The sequence below is a fragment of the Dasypus novemcinctus genome, chromosome 6 (genome assembly GCF_030445035.2).
Source record: "Dasypus novemcinctus isolate mDasNov1 chromosome 6, mDasNov1.1.hap2, whole genome shotgun sequence".
Taxonomy (NCBI): domain Eukaryota; kingdom Metazoa; phylum Chordata; class Mammalia; order Cingulata; family Dasypodidae; genus Dasypus; species Dasypus novemcinctus.
In genome coordinates this window covers 83,147,255-83,167,262 of record NC_080678.1, presented here as the reverse complement: position 1 = coordinate 83,167,262, position 20,008 = coordinate 83,147,255, and the positions used below count along the sequence as shown (strand labels likewise).

At 39.6% G+C, this 20,008-nt stretch overlaps 1 protein-coding gene across 3 annotated transcripts; it reads left to right on the top strand.

Moving 5' to 3' along the window:
• Positions 1-30: 30 nt before the first annotated feature.
• Positions 31-19,038, top strand: AP3M1 (adaptor related protein complex 3 subunit mu 1). Of its 3 annotated transcripts, none has more exons than XR_011649056.1 (10): positions 31-113; positions 235-375; positions 7,290-7,565; positions 9,093-9,264; positions 11,152-11,289; positions 12,661-12,746; positions 13,388-13,521; positions 14,418-14,647; positions 16,346-16,490; positions 16,935-19,038. XR_011649056.1 is itself a non-coding variant. In XM_071215870.1 (10 exons), the coding sequence occupies exons 3-10, from the start codon at positions 7,293-7,295 to the stop codon at positions 17,033-17,035; spliced, it is 1,257 nt and encodes a 418-aa protein (XP_071071971.1). In that variant the 5' UTR covers positions 33-113; positions 235-367; positions 7,290-7,292; the 3' UTR covers positions 17,036-19,038. The 3 variants fall into 3 exon arrangements, 2 of the variants coding, with proteins under 2 accessions (XP_071071971.1, XP_004455143.1); XM_071215870.1 differs by having other exon boundaries at positions 33-113; positions 235-367; positions 14,418-14,625; XM_004455086.5 differs by having other exon boundaries at positions 34-113; positions 14,418-14,625.
• The last annotated feature ends 970 nt before the right edge of the window (positions 19,039-20,008 follow it).

The window sequence follows — 20,008 nt, the reverse complement described above, 5'->3', positions numbered from 1 at the left end:
CGATGGGTAACATCGGCCCCACAGTCAATACCCCGCCCCTCCTGACTCCGCCCCCCCGCCTGTAGGGGACCCCAGACTGAGTTAGGCCGCGGATGAGTGCCTGCGTCTAGAAGGTACGAAATCCCCGTTCTTCTAGATCCTGGATGACCTAGAAGATTTAGATCCTCAATCTCAAGAAACGTCTTTCCTCTCATTTAACTTCTTTCGGCTTATTTAATCTTTCCAATACTGCAGACCGAGTCCGTGTCTTTGAAGCTGTTAGTCAGGCAATCTCCTGGGCACTCCAACTGTTGGGTCCTTACGGCCTTCTCAGCTATCTCTGCCTAGGTCGGGAGAGGACCTGGCGCCGAATCACTGACGGGACCAGGTACCGGGGTGAGTGTGAGGGGTGGAAGTCTGCACTCTGGGAACGACTTGGAAAATGGGGAGTAGGCCTAATACCTGGGGCTCCTGTTTCCAGCTTAGGTGGCGGGAGCGTCTCCCGTGCTGTGCGTAGGGGCCGCGCCTCCCTCCCGACCTCCAGTGCTTTCTTGCCAGCAGGGCCGGAAGGAAGCGGTGCACCTGCAGCCGGGTGTTCTCAGCTCCTCGGGCCAGCGAGGTTCAAGTTATTTAGGGTCTTTCTTCACGCTCTGGCTCGGGAGAAAGATCTTGTCACACACACTGAACTAAAGCGCCCACGATTCGCACCTCAGGTGCAGGCTTCCACTTTGTAGAACAAAACCCCTGACAGCTGAGCGGACGTCCTGTTGGAGGATGGCGCCTGGATGCGCCTGGGGTGGAAAATACCGTGAGGAGGTTACGGGGAGCTACCTCAGAGGTGACAGGGAGTACGGAAATATTATGAGATGTGACTGGTTGGATATGGGGCTTTGGATTGAATTTAAAGTTTATGGCCAAGGTGACCAAGAGGGTGATTCCTCTATAAAATTAGGAGCTCTCACTTGAGGAATTTTGAGAAGAACGGATGATGTGTTTAGTTTGGAATATATCGAATTTGAAAAGTTTAGGTGGAGATGGTAGAATGAATTGAAGAAAAAAATTAAAAGCTTGAGAATTAAACTTGAAAGCCCATGTAGGATCCAGTTGAATCTGGAACTCCTGCTCTTACCTGCCCTTAGGGACTAATTATCGGAAACACGTTCAATGCAGAAATGTCCAATATGGTAGTCAGTTAGCTTAGATCACGCAATGAGTGTCAGAGCCAAGATTTAAACCCACTTATTGTGGGTTTTAATACTGTATTAGTCAGGGTTCTCCAAGGTAAAAGAACCAACAGGAGATAAAGAGATATAAATATTAAGAGATTTATTATAAAAACTGGCTCACACAACCAGGGCAAATTCAAGTTCCATAGGGCAGACCACAAGTTGAGAACTCAATAAAAGTTTTCAAGGAATTTCCCAGGAGAAGCTGCCTGGCTGAAGTAGAGATTGAAATTCTCCCTTCTAAGTGTTGTAATCATGTTTTCCCTTTAAGGCCTTCAGATGATTGGATGAGACTTCTCTCATCACTGAAGGTCTTCTCTTAAGTTGATTATAGATGGAATCAGCCGTAAATGCACTCAACTTAGTGATAATTGAAATCCATGATAGATCCTCACAGTAACAGTGAGACCAGTGCTTGCTTGATCAAACAACTGGGCACCATAATCTAGCCAGGTAGACACATGAACTTAACCATCACAAATACCAAAATAGAAATATGTCTAACACAAAGCAAACCTACTAAGCAAGCATCTGACTGGATACAGTGGGAAAATTTAGCAGGTCCCAAGCCTGAGGTGTTAGGGTTTATTGCTACCAACACAAGTTGATTGCTTGCTTAAACAGATAGCTTTGAATAAAAACACATTTTTTATTCCTAATAAACAGGAACCCTAAACTATTTAGACTTCATTAATATAAGTAGTTACTAAAGCAAATGTCTTAGTATTATTTACTTGATAACTACTGAACATATGTCAAATGGGAAGGGGAACTCATCACCATATAGTCTTTAAATGTCAGTGCTTTCATAAAATAAATGACTTCATTTCCTCCAAAAAGAACTGGTCAGGTTGATGTCATTGTTTTCTGTGTCAACAGAACTGAATGAATCAGTTCTGGAAAGCCTTCCTTCCTTATTTCATTGGAATTTATTGCCATGCACAGAAGGTAATTTCAGAGATAGTAAACTCTTTCTCCTCAGGCTGCATTTATTATACAGTACTATTAATGTTGAATGATTAGACACCTAGATTAAACATCTGATACTGATGCTATCCACATAAAAGAGACAAGTTAATTAGACATTTTTCCACTGTTCTCCATACGGCAGAGAAAATAGACTTTTTTATTTTGATATAACTTATACTCAGGTAAGTATATAAGTATTAACATAAAACCCAATGAATTATCACAAAATGAACACAACTTGTAAATATTACTGAGATCAAGAAATAAAACATCAGAACCACAGAAGACCACTCTTCTATCCCCCTCTCAGTCACTACTTCCACTCTCCTCCATTTGATTTCTTGTACCATATTAGTTTTGCCTGTTCTAGATCTTCATATAAATGGAATCATACAGTATGTATTCTTTTGTATCTAGTTTTGTTTGTTCCGCATTATGTTTATAAGAGCCATACATGTTTACTTCATTTTCATTGCTCTGTAATGTTTTATTTTATAAATGTTAGTTATTTTTTCCATTGTAGTATTAGTAAACATTTGGGTTGTGGTAGATTTGGGCTGTTAGAAATACTCATATACTTATTTTTCGTGCCCTTGTGTATACATTTCTGTTGAATATGTACGTGAGAGTGGATTTATATGGCTCAAGGTGTTAAGAATAGTTTTTATTAATTGAGATACAATTTACATACCATGAAATTCATCATTTTAAATATATATAATTCAGTAGTTTTTAGTATATTCACAGGGTTTTACAACCATGACCTTTGTCCAGTTCAGACAATGTTCATCACCTCAAAAGAAACAGCAAAGCAATTACCATTCACCCCTCTTTCTCATCCCTTATCCCCACCCCAACCCCAGCCCCTGGCAACCACTAACCTACTTTCTATCTCTCTGAATTTACATATTCTGGAGATTTCATACAAATGGAATCATACAATGTGTGATCTTTTGTGACTGGCTTCTTTAACATGTTTTGAAGTTCATGTTGTAACATGTATCTGTAACTCATTACTTTTTATGACTAATATTCCCTGTTTATATACCACATTTTGTTTATCCATTCATTTCTTGGTTTGTTATTTTTTTAAGATTTATGTTATTTATTTCTCTCTCCTTCCCTCTTTCCCCTCCCATTGTCTGCTCTCTGTGCCCATTCGCTGCGTGTTATTCTGTGTCCACTTGCATTCTTGTCAGGCAGCACCAGGAATCTGTGTCTCTTTTTTGTTGCGTCATCTTGCTTTGTCAGCTCTCCGGGTGTGCCGCGCCACTCCTGGGTGGACTGCGTTTTTCACATGGTGTGACTTGCGGGGCGCACTCCTTACACATGGGGCACCCCTACACGGGGGGCACCCCTGCGTGGCACAGCACTCCTTACACATGGCAGCCCTGCATGTGGGTCAGTTCACCACATGGGCCAGGAGGCCCTGGATATCAAACCCTGTACCTCCTGTGTGGTAGGTGGACACTCTATCAGTTGAGCCACGTCCACTTCCCTGTACATTGATCTCTTGATAGATATTTGGGTTGCTTGCACCTTTTGGTATTATGAATAGTGCTGCTATGAACATACACGTAAGTATTTGAGTACCTGTTTTCTTTTTTTTCTTTTTTTTTTAAAAGATTTATTTATTTAATTCCTCCCCCCTCCCCCGGTTGTCTGTTCTCTGTGTCTATTTGCTGCATCTTGTGTCTTTGTCTGCTTCTGTTGTCGTCAGCAGCTTGGGAAGTGTGGGCAGTGCCATTCCTGGGCAGGCTGCACTTTCTTTTGCGCTGGACGGCTCTCCTTATGGGCGCACTCCTTGCGCGTGGGGCTCCCCTACGCAGGGGACACCCCTGCGTGGCAGGGCATTCCTTGCGCGCATCAGCACTGCGCATGGGCCAGCTCCACACGGGTCAAGGAGGCCTGGGGTTTGAACCGCGGGCCTCCCATGTGGTAGACGGACGCCCTAACCACTGGGCCAAGTCCGTTTCCCTGAGTACCTGTTTTCAATTCTTTTGATATATATCTAGGAGTATCATCAGGTAACTCTATTTTTAACTTTTTTGAGGAACTGCCAAACAGTTTTCCACTGTGCCTGCACCATTTTACATTCTTACCATTAATGTGTGAGGGTTACAATTTCTCCACATTCTTTCTAGCACTTGTTGTCTGCCTTTTTGATTATATAGCTATCCTAGCGGGTGTGAAATTGTCTCTCACATGGCTTTTATTTGCATTTCCCTGATGTCATAGTTTGCCAGGCTGTTCTGACAAATACCACACAATGGGTTGACTTAAATAATGGGAAATGATTGGCTCATGATTTTGAGGCAAGAAATAGTCCAGGGAAGAGGATTTAACTCAACTGATAGAGCGTCCGCCTACCCCAGGAGGTCCAGGGTTCAAACCCAGGGCCTCCTTACCCATGTGGTGAGCTGGCCCACGTACAATGCTGATGCACACAAGGAGTACCGTGCCACACAGGGTGTCCCCCACATAGGGGAGCCCCATGCGCAAGGAGTGCAACCTGTAAGGAGAATCGCCCCTCTCAAAGAAAGGGCCTGCCCAGGAATGGTGCCGCACACACAGAGAGCTGACACAACAAGATGATGCAACAAAAAAAGACAAAGATTCCCGGTGTCGCTGACAAGAATACAAGTAGACACAGAAGAACACACAGCGAATAGACACAGAGAGACAACTGGGGGGAGAGGGGGAGAAAGAGAAATAAATAAAAAATAAATCTTTTTTAAAAAAAAGGAAAGAAAGAAAGAGTCCAAAATCTAGATATAGGCAAGGCTTGCTTTCTTCTGGGTTTGGTGTGGGCAATCTTCCATCACATAGTGATGTTCTTAGTCTTCTCCAGTGGTCTTTAAAGGCTTCCAATAATCCTAATTAACACCCATCCTGCTTCAATTTGGCCACACCTCAACTAAAAATAATGTCTTCAAGAGGTTCTATTTACAGAGGAGTCACACACGCAGGAATGTGGATTAAGATTAAAAACCTCTAAATGGGGGTACATGCCATTTGTATATATTCTTTGGAGAAATGTCTATTCAGATCCTTTACCCGTATTTTAATTGGGTTATTTGTATTTTCATTTTGAGTTTTAAAACTTGTTTATATATTCTGGATAGTAGCCCTTGTCAGATATATGATATGCAAATATTTTCTCCACTCTGTGGGTTGTCTTTTCACTTTCTTGATAGTGTCCTTTGAGATATAAAAGTATTTAAGTTTGATGAAGTCCAGGTTAGCAGTTTCTTTTATTGTTTGTACTTTTGGTGACATAGCTGAAAAGCTATTGCCTAATCCAAGAGCATAAAGATTTATGCCTGTTTTCTTCTAAGAATTTTATAGTTTTGGCACTTACATTTAAGCTTTTATCTAGTTTGACTTAATTTTTGTATATGGTGCGAAATAGTAGTCCATGCAACTTCTTTTTTTTTCTTCCCCATGTTGTTATCCTACTGTCACAGCACCATTTGTTGAAGAGACTCTTCTTTCCCCATTGAATGGTCTTGGCACCCTTGCCAAAAATCAGTTGACCTTATATGTAAGGGCTTATTTTTGGACTCTCACTTATATTCCATTGGTCTATATGTCTATCCTTATGCCAGTTCCACAGTTTTGATTACTGATGCTTAATAGTAAGTTTTGACATTGGGAAGTGTGTGGCCTGCAACTTTGTTCTTTTTGTTTTGGATATTCTGATTGTCTTGCATTTCCACATGAATTTTAGGATCACCCTTCAATTTTCATAAAATAAAGCAGCTGGGATTTTGATAGGGGTTGAACTGATTCTGTAGCTCGATTTTTGTTGTATTGTCATCTTAACAATATTAAATCTTCCAATCCATGAACATGGAAGTCTTTACATTTAGTTAGGTCTTCTTTAGTTTCTTTCAACAATGTTTTGTAACTTTCATTCTACTAGTCGCCTTGATCTACTTGTAAGTGAAATTGTTTTTTTATTTCATTTTCAAATTGTTAATGTTAATGTATAGGAATAGAATAATTTTTATATGTCTATCTTATACCCTACATCCTGCTGAACTTATTTTTTAGCTCTAATAGTTTTTGTGTGTGTGTGGATACTTTAGGGTTTTCTGTATACAAGATCATGTCATCTGCAAATAGGAATAGTTTTACTTCCTCCTTTCCAATCTGGAAGCCTTTTATATCATTTTCTTGCCTCATTGCCCTTGCTAGGCCCTCCAGTACAATGTTTAACAGAAGTGGTGAGAGTAGACATCCTTGTCTTTTTCTTGATATTATGGGGAAAGCTTTTGGTCTTTCACCATTAAGTATGATGCTGGCTGTGGGGGATTTCATAGGTGCCCTTCATCAGGTTGAGGACATTCTTTTCTATTCCTAGTTTAAGAGTTTTTTCATGTAATGGTGTTAGATTTTGTCAAATGCCTTTTCTGTACCTTTTGAGATGATGATGGTTTTTGTCCTTAATTCATTCTATTACTATTGTATTACATTGATTTTTTTTTAAGATTTTTTTTCTCTCCCCTTCCCCCACCCCAGTTGTCTGCTCTCTGTGTCCATTCACTGCATGCTCTTCTGTGACCACTTCCATCCTTATCAGCAGCACCGGGAATCTGTGTCTCTTTGTTGCATCATCTTGCTGTGTCAGCTCTCCGTGTGTGTGGCACCATTCTTGGGAAGGCTGCACTTTCTTTCACACTGGGCGACTCTCCCTATGTGGTGCACTCCTTGCACGTGGGGCTCCCCTACGCGGGGGACACCCCTGCTTGGCAGGGCACTCCTTGAGCGCATCAGCACTGCGCATGGGCCAGCTCCACACGGGTCAAGGAGGCCCAGGGTTTGAACCACGGACCTCCCATGGGGTAGGCGGATGCCCCATCCATTGGGCCAAGTCTGCTTCCCTGATTTTTTTTTTTAATCAAACTTTCATTCCTGGAATAAATTCCACTGGTCATGATGTATAATCTTTTCTATTTGTTGCTGAACTAGATTGCCTAGTGAAGGATTTTTGCATCTTTATTTGTAAGGAAATTCATCTGTAATTTTCTTGTAATGTCTTTTATTTTAGTGTCAATGTAATGTAAGAATACTTTTTGATATATAATCAATTTAAACTTTTTCCCCCCACAGAAAATGATCCACAGTCTATTTCTCATAAACTGTTCCGGTGACATATTTCTAGAAAAGCACTGGAAAAGTGTTGTGAGCCAGTCTGTCTGTGATTATTTCTTTGAAGCTCAAGAGAAAGCTGCAGATGTTGAAAATGTACCACCTGTCATTCCAACACCTCACCACTACCTCATCAGTATCTACCGGGACAAGCTCTTCTTTGTTTCTGTCATACAGACTGAAGTGCCACCTCTCTTTGTAATTGAGTTCCTACATCGAGTTGCTGACACTTTTCAGGTTGGTTATTCATCAGACCTTTAGAACTCAAATTTCCCATGTTAGTTTGAGGGTAAGACACATGATGATATTCTTCAGTTAAACACCTCCCTCCTCCCCCCACCCCATGGTTGCTTGCTAATTTTTGCTCATTGTTTGCACTCGTTATTTTTGTTCCTTGTCTTTCTTTTAGGAGGTACTGGGAACTGAACCCAGGACCTCTCATGTGGGAGATAGGCACTCAACTCCTTGAGCTACATCTCCCTGCTTATTTTATTTTGCTTGTTGTCTGTTCATTGTTTGCTCATTGTTTTGCTCATTGTTTTTTTTTTTTTTGGTTTTGTTTTTGGTTTTTTTTTTTTTTTTTTTTTTTTAAAGATTTATTTATTTATTTAATTTCCCCCCCTCCCCTGGTTGTCTGTTCTTGGTGTCCATTTGCTGCGTCTTGTTTCTTTGTCCGCTTCTGTTGTCATCAGCGGCACGGGAAGTGTGGGTGGCGCCATTCCTGGGCAGGCTGCTCTTTCTTTTCACGCTGGGCGGCTTTCTTCATGGGCGCACTCCTTGCGCGTGGGGCTCCCCCACGCGGGGGACACCCTTGCGTGGCAGGGCACTCCTTGCGCGCATCAGCGCTGCGTATGGCCAGCTCCACACGGGTCAAGGAGGCCCGGGGTTTGAACCGCGGACCTCCCATATGGTAGACGGACGCCCCAACCACTGGGCCAAAGTCCGCTTCCCTGTTTTTGGTTTTTTTCTCATCTGCTTGTTGTGTTTTTTCCCTCATTGTCTGCTCATTGTTTTTGCTTGTTGTTTGTAGTCTTTTGGAGGTACCGGGAACCAAACCCAGGACCTCCTACCTGGGAGGTGGGTGCTCAACTGCTTGAGCCACATCTATTCCCCCACTTAAACAGCTTTTGATGTGTAGTCTCAGTCTTTCTCACTCTCTTGTTTGTTCCTCTTTTCAGTTAAGTATATTCATAAACTCATTTCTGAAAGGTGTACTGTGGCACATATGACTACTTTAGGAAAACAGTACAATCTCCTAGTCATGGAAGCCATGTTTTCATTCATATGTGTGTGTGTGTTTAACAAATTATGTCCTCAGGAAACAATAGTGCCCTCCACATTCAATTCTCTGGATGATTCCAAGATTTATATCAGTTATGAACTCTAATACTTAGATTTTGTTATTTTTCTCATCTGACTGAATGTACAAATGATTTTAAATTTATTTATATGTGTTTTGGGTAGCTAGCTAATCAGGGCAAATGTACTTTATAGCTCACGTTCCTGTTGAGTATTTCAGTGAATTTCTGACACAATATTTAACAGGAATTCATTTGTCTAAATTTAACAGGAATTAATTTGTCTAAAAATACTAACAAAATATTGAGGATTGGTATCAGGAACTATAGAGGTTTTTTTCCCATTTTACATATTTTCAACATCTTAGACAGTGAATTATGCTAATGTAAGTTTACCCTCAGAACAAAAAGTACTTAGCAAGCCTCCCTGCGCCTTCCATTGTATAAATTATGTTTGTTTTGTTAGGACTACTTTGGTGAGTGTTCAGAGGCTGCAATTAAGGATAATGTGGTCATAGTATATGAGCTCTTGGAAGAAATGTTAGACAATGGATTTCCACTGGCTACTGAATCTAACATTTTGAAAGAACTGATTAAACCACCAACAATTCTACGTTCTGTCGTCAACTCTATTACAGGTAAGGCAAAAACATTCTATTAGGAACTGAGCAGTTAAAACTTTATAAACAACTCATTGCTGCTTATTTTGTGACAGATTATTAAGGTAGTAAATTTGGCCAGAATTGAAGTAGTGGTGATATCAAAATAGATGTATATTTCTTTTCATGGATAAAGGCTAGGTCTTACATGATAAAGAACTTTTGTTTATTACTCTTTTGTTGTAGGTTTTTCCATCAGACCACAACAATATTATTACTATTATTTAACACTAAATAACAAAACTGAATTTTACCAGTTAACCCTAAAAAAGCCAGTACATGAGTTAACTTAGAGGAACATTTAGTCTGATTATAAACCTACATTTTAATATGCCATTATGTTGCAACTACACAATTACTAGATTGTAGAAAATTTAAGACTTCACCACAGAGTATATCTCCTCCACATCTATGCAGAAGATGTATTTTAATTTCTCAATTATATATAATATGCACACACAAAAAAAAATGTTTCTATTTATTAACTCCTGGTAAGGAAATACAGATAATCTTTATTTTTGCTTTACACTTCCTAATTTTCTGAAATGTATTTTATAGTCAGAAAAAAGTTATTGAAATATAGAATGAAAGAATATGACAGGTTCATAAGGCAGTATATTATAAAGTTCAAGAGAATAGTTCAGTGGATGAATTAGAGTAGGTAACCCTGGAGCAGGGCCCTGGGAATCAGTAGAATTTAGTAAGAATGGGAAGAATGAGAGTATTCACCACAGACAGAACTGTATGAGAGAAAAAACAAATGAAAAACTGAGTTTTATTAAGGGGATGTTATATTAATTCATTTAGCTGAAGCAAGGACTGTTTTAAGGAAAGCTGAGGAAGTCCTTGAATGCTAGGCTAAATGTTTACCTTTAATTATAAAGCTGGTGGAGGAACATTGAAAGTTTTTTGAGTAAGATGATAACGGAAGTAGAGCAATGTTTTTGGAAGATTATTCTGGAAGACAACAAACTGGAGGCAGGAACACCAACCATAAGCAGACTATAAAATTATATAGATGGTATGATTGCAACTATATATAAAAGTACAATCAGAAAAAAACATAATTATTAAAATAGAAAAAATAATAATTGTAACCTATGTATGGGGGAAAATTCTAAAGAAATATACCAAAATGTTAATGGTAGTTATGTTTTGATGACTAGAAGATAGGCTGTTTTTTTATCACTTTTCTGAACTTTCCACATTTTCTTTATTAAGCATGTTCTGCTTTTGAAATGGAAAGTAACCAAAATGTTAAATGTCACAGCTCAAGTTATGTTATTTTAGACAACCAGACTTATTTCCAGACCTATGTCAGTTTTCCTGGAAATTAGCCAGATATTAAACATTTGCCATATTGTAGCCGTATGGGTATGCTGACCTTAAAATGGGAAAGCTAAAGTATGTTCTTCAGTTACTCCACTGAGGTCTGCCTGGCAGTATCTCATGTAAAATTAAGCTGAATACCAAAGGACCTAGATATCATTCTGTATACTAAGTGAAAACATTTTATCAGCAGGTTTTAAACAACCAGCCTCTTTTTGTAGCGTTAGATTTTGTTTTTCAGCTGCTGAAATTAGGTTAGGTTACTGCTAACACACAGGAAGCAAAAGATAAGCAAATGGATTTAACTGGCGTGGCGGGTAGAGAGGACCAAATGGCCTATTTCTGTCTTCTAGAAATTTGATCATGTTGATATGGCTGTGTCTCCAACAATTCTCCTGGAAACTATCCACAACTTTAATAAAGAAAAGCCCAAACATTGAAGAAGCAGCTTAAGCATTCTTTTTTTTTTTCCTGTTAATAGGTTTTTTGATGACCATTTCATGCATCAGCTTTGCTTTCTCCTTTTCTGATTTCTAGGCAGTAGTAATGTTGGGGACACACTCCCCACTGGGCAGCTATCCAACATCCCATGGCGCCGGGCAGGGGTAAAGTATACAAACAACGAAGCCTATTTTGATGTCATTGAAGAAATAGATGCAATTATAGATAAATCAGGTAATTGAGTGCATATGGTCTTACTCGGCTGACACAAGCAGTAAGAATATTGAAATCCCTTGGCAGTATGGCTTAAGCAGAAAAGCATTTCATTTCTCATGGTTTAAGAATGTTTGTTTTGCCCAGGGTTATATATCATTTTCATAACCACTTTAGTTGAGATTTCCAAAACATTTTAAATGAGGTTTTGTGATATCTTCGTTTAATCCAGTCTTTTCCCTATATACCTCTTCTTATTGCCATTTATTCATTCTAACATTTATTGAGCATCTATCATATATCATTCTTATTTTTTAAAGATTTATTTTTTATTTCTCTCCCCTCTTCCCCCCCCCCTCCCCTAGTTGTCTGCTTTCTGTGTCCATTTGCTGTGTGTTCCTCTGTATCTACTTACAGTCTTGTCAGCAGCACCGGGAATCTTTTTGTTGCGTCATCTTGCTGCATCAGCTCTGTGTGTGTGTGTGATGCCACTCCTGGGCAGGCTGCACTTTTTTCACTCAAGGCAGCTCTCCTTCCGGGACGCACTCCTTTCGCATGGGGCTCCCCTATGTGGGGGACACCCCTGCGTGGCACGGCACTCCTTGCGCGCATCAGCACTGCGCGTGGGCCAGCTCACCATGGGACAGGAGGCCCTGGGTTTGAACCCTGGACCTCCCATATGGTAGGTGGGCACTCTATCCATTGAGCCAAATCTGCTTCCCTCATATATCATTCTTTAGCTTCAATTTTATGTGCAGTACTACTATTAGAGTCCCCTTTCTGCCTCTTTTTTTAACCAGACAAAATAATCTATTAGAATCATAAAATTTTATTATTTAAAATACGTAATCCAATCTGCCATTTTAATACGTAATTCAACTAAGGCCCAGAAAAGGTTAAGTGACCTGCCTAAGTTCAGATAGCTAGTTGGTATGACGATGATGAGTTATTGTGAATTATTGCCAATATATCTTCTCCTGTGTGCCCTTTTCATTATATGTATCACATCCTACAGAATAATAAATCATAGCTCTTATTTCTTTTAAATTAGTAGGGAGCTTAGTCCATTTCTTGAGAAACTTGTTTCTAGAATTTAGAAATATTTTAACTTCATATCCAGCAGTCTTACAAGGGTGATGCTATGAAGGAAAAAGGTTTGATTTTCCTTTGAATTACATTCCAACCAGAGTTAGGTACAGACCAGGGCACTCAGTGAAGATGCTGTCTGGCCTGGTGTAAATGGATCCTCTGTCCACTGACCTGTTAATAGAGGTGCAAAGCTTTCAGTAAGTCTGACACCCTTGGAGGATCTCCAGTACTCCAGATATAGTGATAACTCTAGTACAGACCCAGATTCCATTGATGCTATCACCATTTTCTTTCTTTCTTCAGGATCTACAGTCTTTGCAGAAATTCAGGGGGTCATTGATGCTTGCATTAAACTGTCTGGAATGCCTGATCTTTCCCTTTCTTTCATGGTAAGTTTTGCTCTCCTGTTTTGTAGCCCTTTGCATGCCAGCCACATATAGGGAACACCAAATAAATGATAATTACTGAGACAGGTTTGCATCTTAAGATTGCAAAGGATTATCTCAGAATATTCCTGGTATGGCTTTCCAAGACAATAGCTTACATGATGAAAATGGCCTTTATGGAAAGGCTGAGGAAAGGGCTTTGCCTGAGTGTGCTAGACACAGCTTAAATTGGCTGGTTTATTTCTACAAATCTACAGTGTCATTTTTTTACAAAATTATCAACTGATATGAAAGGGCATTGGACTTTTACATCATTTTAGATTCAGCATCACTCTTGTTAAGAACAATCCAGAGAAATGAGTTCTGGTCCTCCTCCACTAATTTGTGTTGACCTTAAGCTCTTTGAACTTTGATTTTTTTAATCTATGAAATGGAAATTCTACTACTCACCTTTTCTCATAGAGTTCTTGAGATTCAAATATAAATATGGATATATAAAGTGTTTGCAAACTTTTAAAGCACTATAAAACACTATAAAGTATCATAAACTTTTATATGATTGTTTTGTCTTTAAAGAACATAATTTTTCATAATATCTGTGTACAGTTACTCTATGAATATGGCTGTCTCCTGTTTCCTGGCAGAACCCAAGGCTTCTGGATGATGTCAGCTTCCACCCCTGCATCAGGTTCAAGCGTTGGGAATCTGAAAGAGTTTTGTCATTTATTCCTCCAGATGGAAATTTCCGACTAATATCATACCGTGTCAGCTCACAAAAGTAGGTTAATGGAGCATCCAGAATCTGCCATCATTTTCCAATGTCATGGGTAGAATTTACCTTTTCCTATTTCATCTGGCAGTTGGATACCTGAGTTCATCATTGCTCCCTTTAGCTATGTCACAGGAGACCCAGTGAAAATTGGTTAAAATACATGTCTAAAGTAATCAGTGTACCTTGAATCTAAAAGTATAGAGTAGTAGTTAATGGGACCATAGTAAAATGTATAGCTGAGAGTAGGAATTTAGAAAATGCATGACCTGAGCAAACCATGAAGGCGTATCTTAATTATACCATCGGCTGTAAACTTCATTGCTAACAGCAGGAGACAAACCTATTTCCATGTCTCTCTAGGACATCTCCTATCTAACCAGCTTTAAAAAGTCACTCTTCTCTTTATTGAGTTTAAATGAACAGTTTAACATGGTGATTTGTAGCTGGTTTGTCCTTTTCAAAACAGAATGAAGTATTTGGGTAATATCAGGATAGGACTTAAAAGCAGAGGAATTGTTTTGTTTTTTGTTTTGGCTCATCACATAGGAACTGCTTTAGTTAGTTTGTAGAATTTTGAATTATTCTATGAGATCTTAATTCATTTTTTTACCTAGGGCCATTTGCCTCAATTGTTCATACTGCAGTTAAACTTCAGATTTCTATCTTGATTTGTATACTTGTTGCTCAGAAATCATACAGTTCCCATCCAATGGTATGAGAACATTGTGCTGTACCCAGCTTTACCTTATGCAGATACTGATTTTACAGCTCTGGAGACTGAAGGCACAAGAGTTGGGGTTGGAGACAGGGAAGGATACTCTGGACCTAGGCTTTCAGGCCACCTCTGGAGCTGTCCCACACCATTAATTGTGTATAAATGCTTTTGTTTCTTCTCTCTTTAGTCTAGTGGCAATTCCAGTGTATGTGAAACATAGCATCAGCTTTAAGGAGAACAGTTCTTGTGGCAGATTTGATATTACCATTGGACCAAAGCAGAATATGGGAAAAACTATTGAAGGAATTACAGTGACAGTTCACATGCCAAAAGTTGTGCTGAATATGAACCTGACACCAACACAAGGCAGCTATACATTTGATCCAGTCACCAAGGTACAGCCACTTCAGATCAAGAGTGAGCAAGTGTTTCTGTAATCTTTATTTTGTGATTGGGGGACAGGGGGGAGGAATGGGATGTGGCAGTATCTTGTTCAGAACTAAAGTTCCGGGAAGTGGACTTGGCGCAGTGGCTTGGGCGCCCATCTACCACATGGGGGAGGTCCGTGGTTCAAGGCCCAGGCCTCCTTGACCCATGTAGAGCTGGCCCATGTGCAGTGCTGATGCACGCAAGGAGTCCCCCGCCATGCAGGGGTGTCCCCCGCGTAGGGGAGCCCCACGCGCAAAGAGTGCGCCCTGTAAGGAGAGCCACCCAGGGCGAAAGAAAGTGCAGCCTGCCCAGGAATGGTGCCGCACACACGGAGAATTGACGCAGCAAGATGACGCAACAAAAAGAAACACAGATTCCCGTGCCGCTGACAACAACAGAAGCAAACAAAAAGAAGAACATGCAGCAAATGGACACAGAGAACAGACAACTGGGGGGGAGGGCGGAAGAGGAGAGAAATAAATAAAATAAATCTTTTAAAAAAAAAACAAAAACTAAAGTTCCTACCAAAACCTAGAGAACCTACTGTGCTGTGCTTCTGCCCTTGGCTGTGGAGAGAATCTTGAATCTGCTAATGACAAGGTGAACAGAATAGACTGCACCACTGAGATTTCAGAGTGTATCTTTACTTAACCATTGATAATTTGGAGACTCCTTCCACGATCTAATGAGAAAGAAGATGGAAAAGCTTTTTAAAAAGAGAAAAGCATAATGTGGAGATAAGACTATGTTAGAGTCTAGTAATTGTCAAATTTTCTCTGGAAGTTGATCATTAGGACCTTTCTCTTCCCTTTTAGTTTAAAAGCATCATTTCATACCCTTTCATAGGGGATGTTGAACCAGGAAAGCTGCTTCCTCACCCTACATGTACATGTTTCTAGCAGACAGTTTTCAGAGAAGCTATAAAAGATGAATTTTCTCTCACCTTGCTTGTGTTAAAAAATATGATTCTTTTCAACAACAGAATCACTGATGAGCTGCCTGATAAATGAAAAGGCGTATGTATCTCTGAATGATATAATAGAATGTTAAAGATCATCCAGCCCAGTCCTAAGGATTTGAAGAACCTCCCCAGAGATCACTCAAGACTAGGAAGTGAAGATCCTTGGCCCTTAACCCCATCTTCAGCTATAACGGCTTTACTTTCATCTACCATTAAGCTTCTATACTAAAGATTTCATTTGAACAAAGTTTAGAAACACCAATCTAAGCCATTCTAATGTTATGAAAAATAAACAGGCCCAGGGAAAAGTAAAGAAAGTGGTATAATGGAAAAAATACTATAAATCAGTCTTAGGTTCAAATCCCACCTTGTCTCTAGCTTTGTAACCTTGAGTGAGTCACTTAATCTCTAAATCTAAGCCTTAATTTCTTCCTTTGTAAAAAAAAAAAAAAAAAAAAAGACATAACCTAATTTAGATGTTATTATGAAATAATGTATGAGTAGTGCTAAGCACAGTGCTATATTTCAAAAGTTGATATTCAACAAATGTTGGTTCTCCATTCTTCCTTTCTGTTCAAGGTCACAGAACCAATTAGTGGTAAAACTGTGTAGATTTCCAAGTCTCTTGTTTCTAAGACTCTGCTTCGTTTTGTACTGAAGTTGATGGAATATTTGTCTTTACCAAGTGGTTCAGGTGTTTTTTTGGCTTTTATTTTGTTTTTAAGGTACTAACATGGGATGTGGGAAAAATTACTCCACAGAAGCTCCCAAATCTTAAAGGACTGGTTAATTTACAGTCTGGAGCACCCAAGCCAGAAGAGAATCCAAGCCTCAACATACAGTTCAAGATCCAACAGCTTGCTATTTCAGGTAACCATGTACTTGTTTAAGGGTAATTTGAGTTTTGCTGAGCTCAACTATTGGGAACTTAGAATGGTAATTAACATTCCCTGTCTAGAAAGAGCAACAGGTTTGGTTTGCCTTTACACTGTGTGACCAACCTCTCAGGTACTGGTGATTTTGGGGACCACGTTATTTCACAGAGCTTCCCCTTACTCCTACCTTCAGTTAGGCACCAAAGAGGGATACAGTCATACTCAGACAAAATGGAATTTTCCTTAAAGACATTCTCCTGTCCACATGGGAGTTTTCACCAAAACCATACCCTCACAGTGCCATAAAGCATGAATGGTAGAAGGGACATTGGTTAATATAGATTTACTGATAAGTGCGCATTGTTAAACAAATATTGTGTTGGTTCTTATGATCAGGAAGATAATTTTTTCCTTTCCTTACCTCTTCTTTTTGACACAGGCTTGAAAGTAAACCGCTTAGACATGTATGGGGAGAAATATAAGCCGTTTAAAGGAGTCAAATATGTCACAAAAGCTGGGAAGTTCCAAGTGAGAACATGAGAAGAAGCCAAAATTCCTCAAGATCAGTTTGTTTTCCAAGTGTCATTAGAGTTTATCACTACTGGGTACCAAGTGGGAGGGAATACATATTCTAGTTAAAGCATTTGTCGAGCTACATACCCCTTACAAAGTAGCTTAGTAATCATTGTAGGGTTCTTATGGAGCTTTAAGCTAAGGAAACTTTTCTGTTTACTTAGCTTATTTTGTATCTTTCAGTAAGAAAGATTATGGAGGTGATTTCCTCCATAGGGGGTAGAAGCTGGACACTGCACATTGTAACAGTTAAAGGCAGACGGCTACAGTGATAACCTCTCTCCTAAAAAGAAGTAAACTGGTATCAGCCAGCAGGAGCTGTCCTAATCTGTGATGTGATGTGTCAGGTATAGCCAAATGTCATACCTTCTGATCTTACCCATCCCAAATCAGCATTTGTCCCAAGAGAGAAAGGCCCCCACCCCAAGAAGTTTACAGAAAACTGCCTCTTAAAGTGTTTGCCTTATTTAGCTTTTCACTTGTGCCATTAAGCAAGCACTGTAGCAAAAGCCACTTCTACACGGCCCTGCCAGGGAGCACTGCTGCTCCAGGCTCCATTCTCACTGTACTTAGTATTGTACTTTTTATAAATAAGATTTTTACATAAAGCTCAGATTTTGATTTACAGGGACCTTGCTGCAGTAAATACCATCTCAATTTTGTGCCACTGGTTCAGCTGTTAGATAGCACAGTAAAAATTACTTGTTTCAAAGAGGTGAATAGTTTATTAAGGTAATAAAACGCAACACTACTTCTGCTTTTAGAAAGTTATTGCAAGCACAAGAGTTTGAGGTCTTAAGTAAATTTAGTAAAAAGAAACTTAAGCTGAAGCCTTTGCCATCTTCATGTTTTATAAAACTTATCAACACCACTTAAAACCAGTAAGCCTAAATGCCTCGCACCCCACTTCAGCAAAAGGAGGAATATGTGCCTGCCTCAATAGTCAGTCGTCTCTGATTTTTTTTTAAATCTCATCTTTTTCTTTGTTCTTAAGCGCTTAAATTTGCCTGCATCTTTTGTCTGGAGGGGGGACTTCCTTTTCATATTTTGTGCTTCCCAAGTCTATATTCAGTAGATTCCTGAAACTGTTGTCATCACTGTCATTGGAGTACATGAATGTCTCTACTGTACTGACAAAGTAGACAAGTTCATTACGTCGAGACATAAATAAAATCCTCAGTAAGACTGCTGATAACACATTGACCGTGATGAGCAAGTCAGTCTACATTTCACTCCAGTAGCTTGGAAGTGGAAGTCCCTGCTCAGTTATTTTTGCCTCATCAGACATGAAAAAATGGAAAAAGGCTGAAAGTCAAGATATTAGTGCTGGTTCTGTTTCCTTCTTGTTCTTATATTATTAGCTTTCTTCATGTAGCTCCATTCTTCTTTACTCTTCTCAGCTTTTAACTCCCTTTCCCTTATCATGCTAAAGATAATTCTTACATCTCATCTCTCCTGTCAAGGGCTAGTGGTTGGTGCTGGTACAAGGAACCCACTATACAGCAGCATTCTTACCTTGGCCTGCCTCAGGCACTCAACCTGCCTTTCTTCTAAGAAAGGGCCATTTTTGGCCTAGGGTAACCAGTCTCAAATCAGTAGCTAAAATCAAGATGTTGCCAATTATTCTCTTTGCCTAAGATTGGTTACCCAGTTCAATTTCTTCTTCATTTTTAATGCCTTGCTCTTCAGAGTTTTTACCTCAAAAGAGCAACACAGATGATTTGCTTTCCTTTCTGCAGAATCCCTCATCTCAACCACCGGTATCTGGACTGTCCAGTTTTCCTCCTTGGCAGTCTTCTTATATACAACCAGATTGTATTCCAAGAGTCCCTTTCCTCTAGAGATTTCTGCTAAGACTTCCCAACTGTTTTCTTTTACAATTAAATTATTGTATTTATTAATATGATAGACTCCAACAAATCCTTTCTCTAGCTCTGGCTATATTGTCAATAAAAAGATGAATACAGTAAGTGATTTGTTTAGCTTGACTGTTAATTGAGCGTTCTCATATCTCAGTGCCTGAGCAAGCTGAATATAATCACATTTATTCTCTTATCATCACACAAGGTGTGAGGTTGCTGCATGGTGCTCCTAACCTAACTTCAGTGTATCAACAGTCATGCATGCTTTCTCTAAGCATCACCCTGCTGGTTACAGACTTGGAGCAATAAAGGATCAGAGCTACTCTCCCACCACCACCTACCCATAACAAAGATCCATGAATGCTTAGTAGTAGTGAAATATTTCTCAAGCCAAGAGTTCCAGATAATCCCACAATAGCCCCTTTTTTTAAATTCTTAAGGGAGTATATCCCAAAAGCAAATGAAGTAGATGTTCATTTTCTGCACGTGGGAGTCACCATCATTTTATTCAAAGGGAATTCATCTGAAGGGAGTCATTCCAGAAGTGATGCAACAGAACACTTGGAAAATGCTGCTTATTTCCTTAGCATCAAATGATTTGAGAAAATCACTACAATACAACGGAAGGCAACACCAGTGAACATATGGGAAGTGGCTAGGAATACTGTTTGCAGAGACCCTGAGCCAATTCATTAGCTGGACATTTCCCTCAAACAGGCTAGAATCTACTACTCACATTAGCAACTTTTCTAAGTTAAAGCAGTGAAAAATACAGTCAGCAGTACCAAATATCCCCCTTTAATGATATCTGCCTAGAAAATAAGGCAAAAGCAGCATTGCCAAGCTCTGTTCCAAAAGCGTGTCCCTATTTTAGAGCTCCCTCAAGCAAGAAGAGGAATATGTCCCCCAAAGCTAATGCCTCATAATTTTGATGGTCCCTTGGCAACCCTACTTTCCTATATTGGGCTTTGGAATATAAAAAATGGACCTGTGGTTCTCCAGCACACTTACCAGCTTCACCTTTTGGTCTCCGTGAATGGCTTTCTAAGGTGAAGACTTTTAGTCGGATTGTGATCCA

Bases quoted from the DNA above. Each gene is read 5' to 3' on its own strand.
- AP3M1 (XM_071215870.1), top strand. From the start codon at position 7,293: ATGATCCACAGTCTATTTCTCATAAACTGTTCCGGTGACATATTTCTA. The intron at 7,566-9,092 runs GTTGGTTATTCA...TTGTTTTGTTAG, and splicing joins GAGTTGCTGACACTTTTCAG to GACTACTTTGGTGAGTGTTC. The intron at 12,747-13,387 runs GTAAGTTTTGCT...GTTTCCTGGCAG, and splicing joins ATCTTTCCCTTTCTTTCATG to AACCCAAGGCTTCTGGATGA.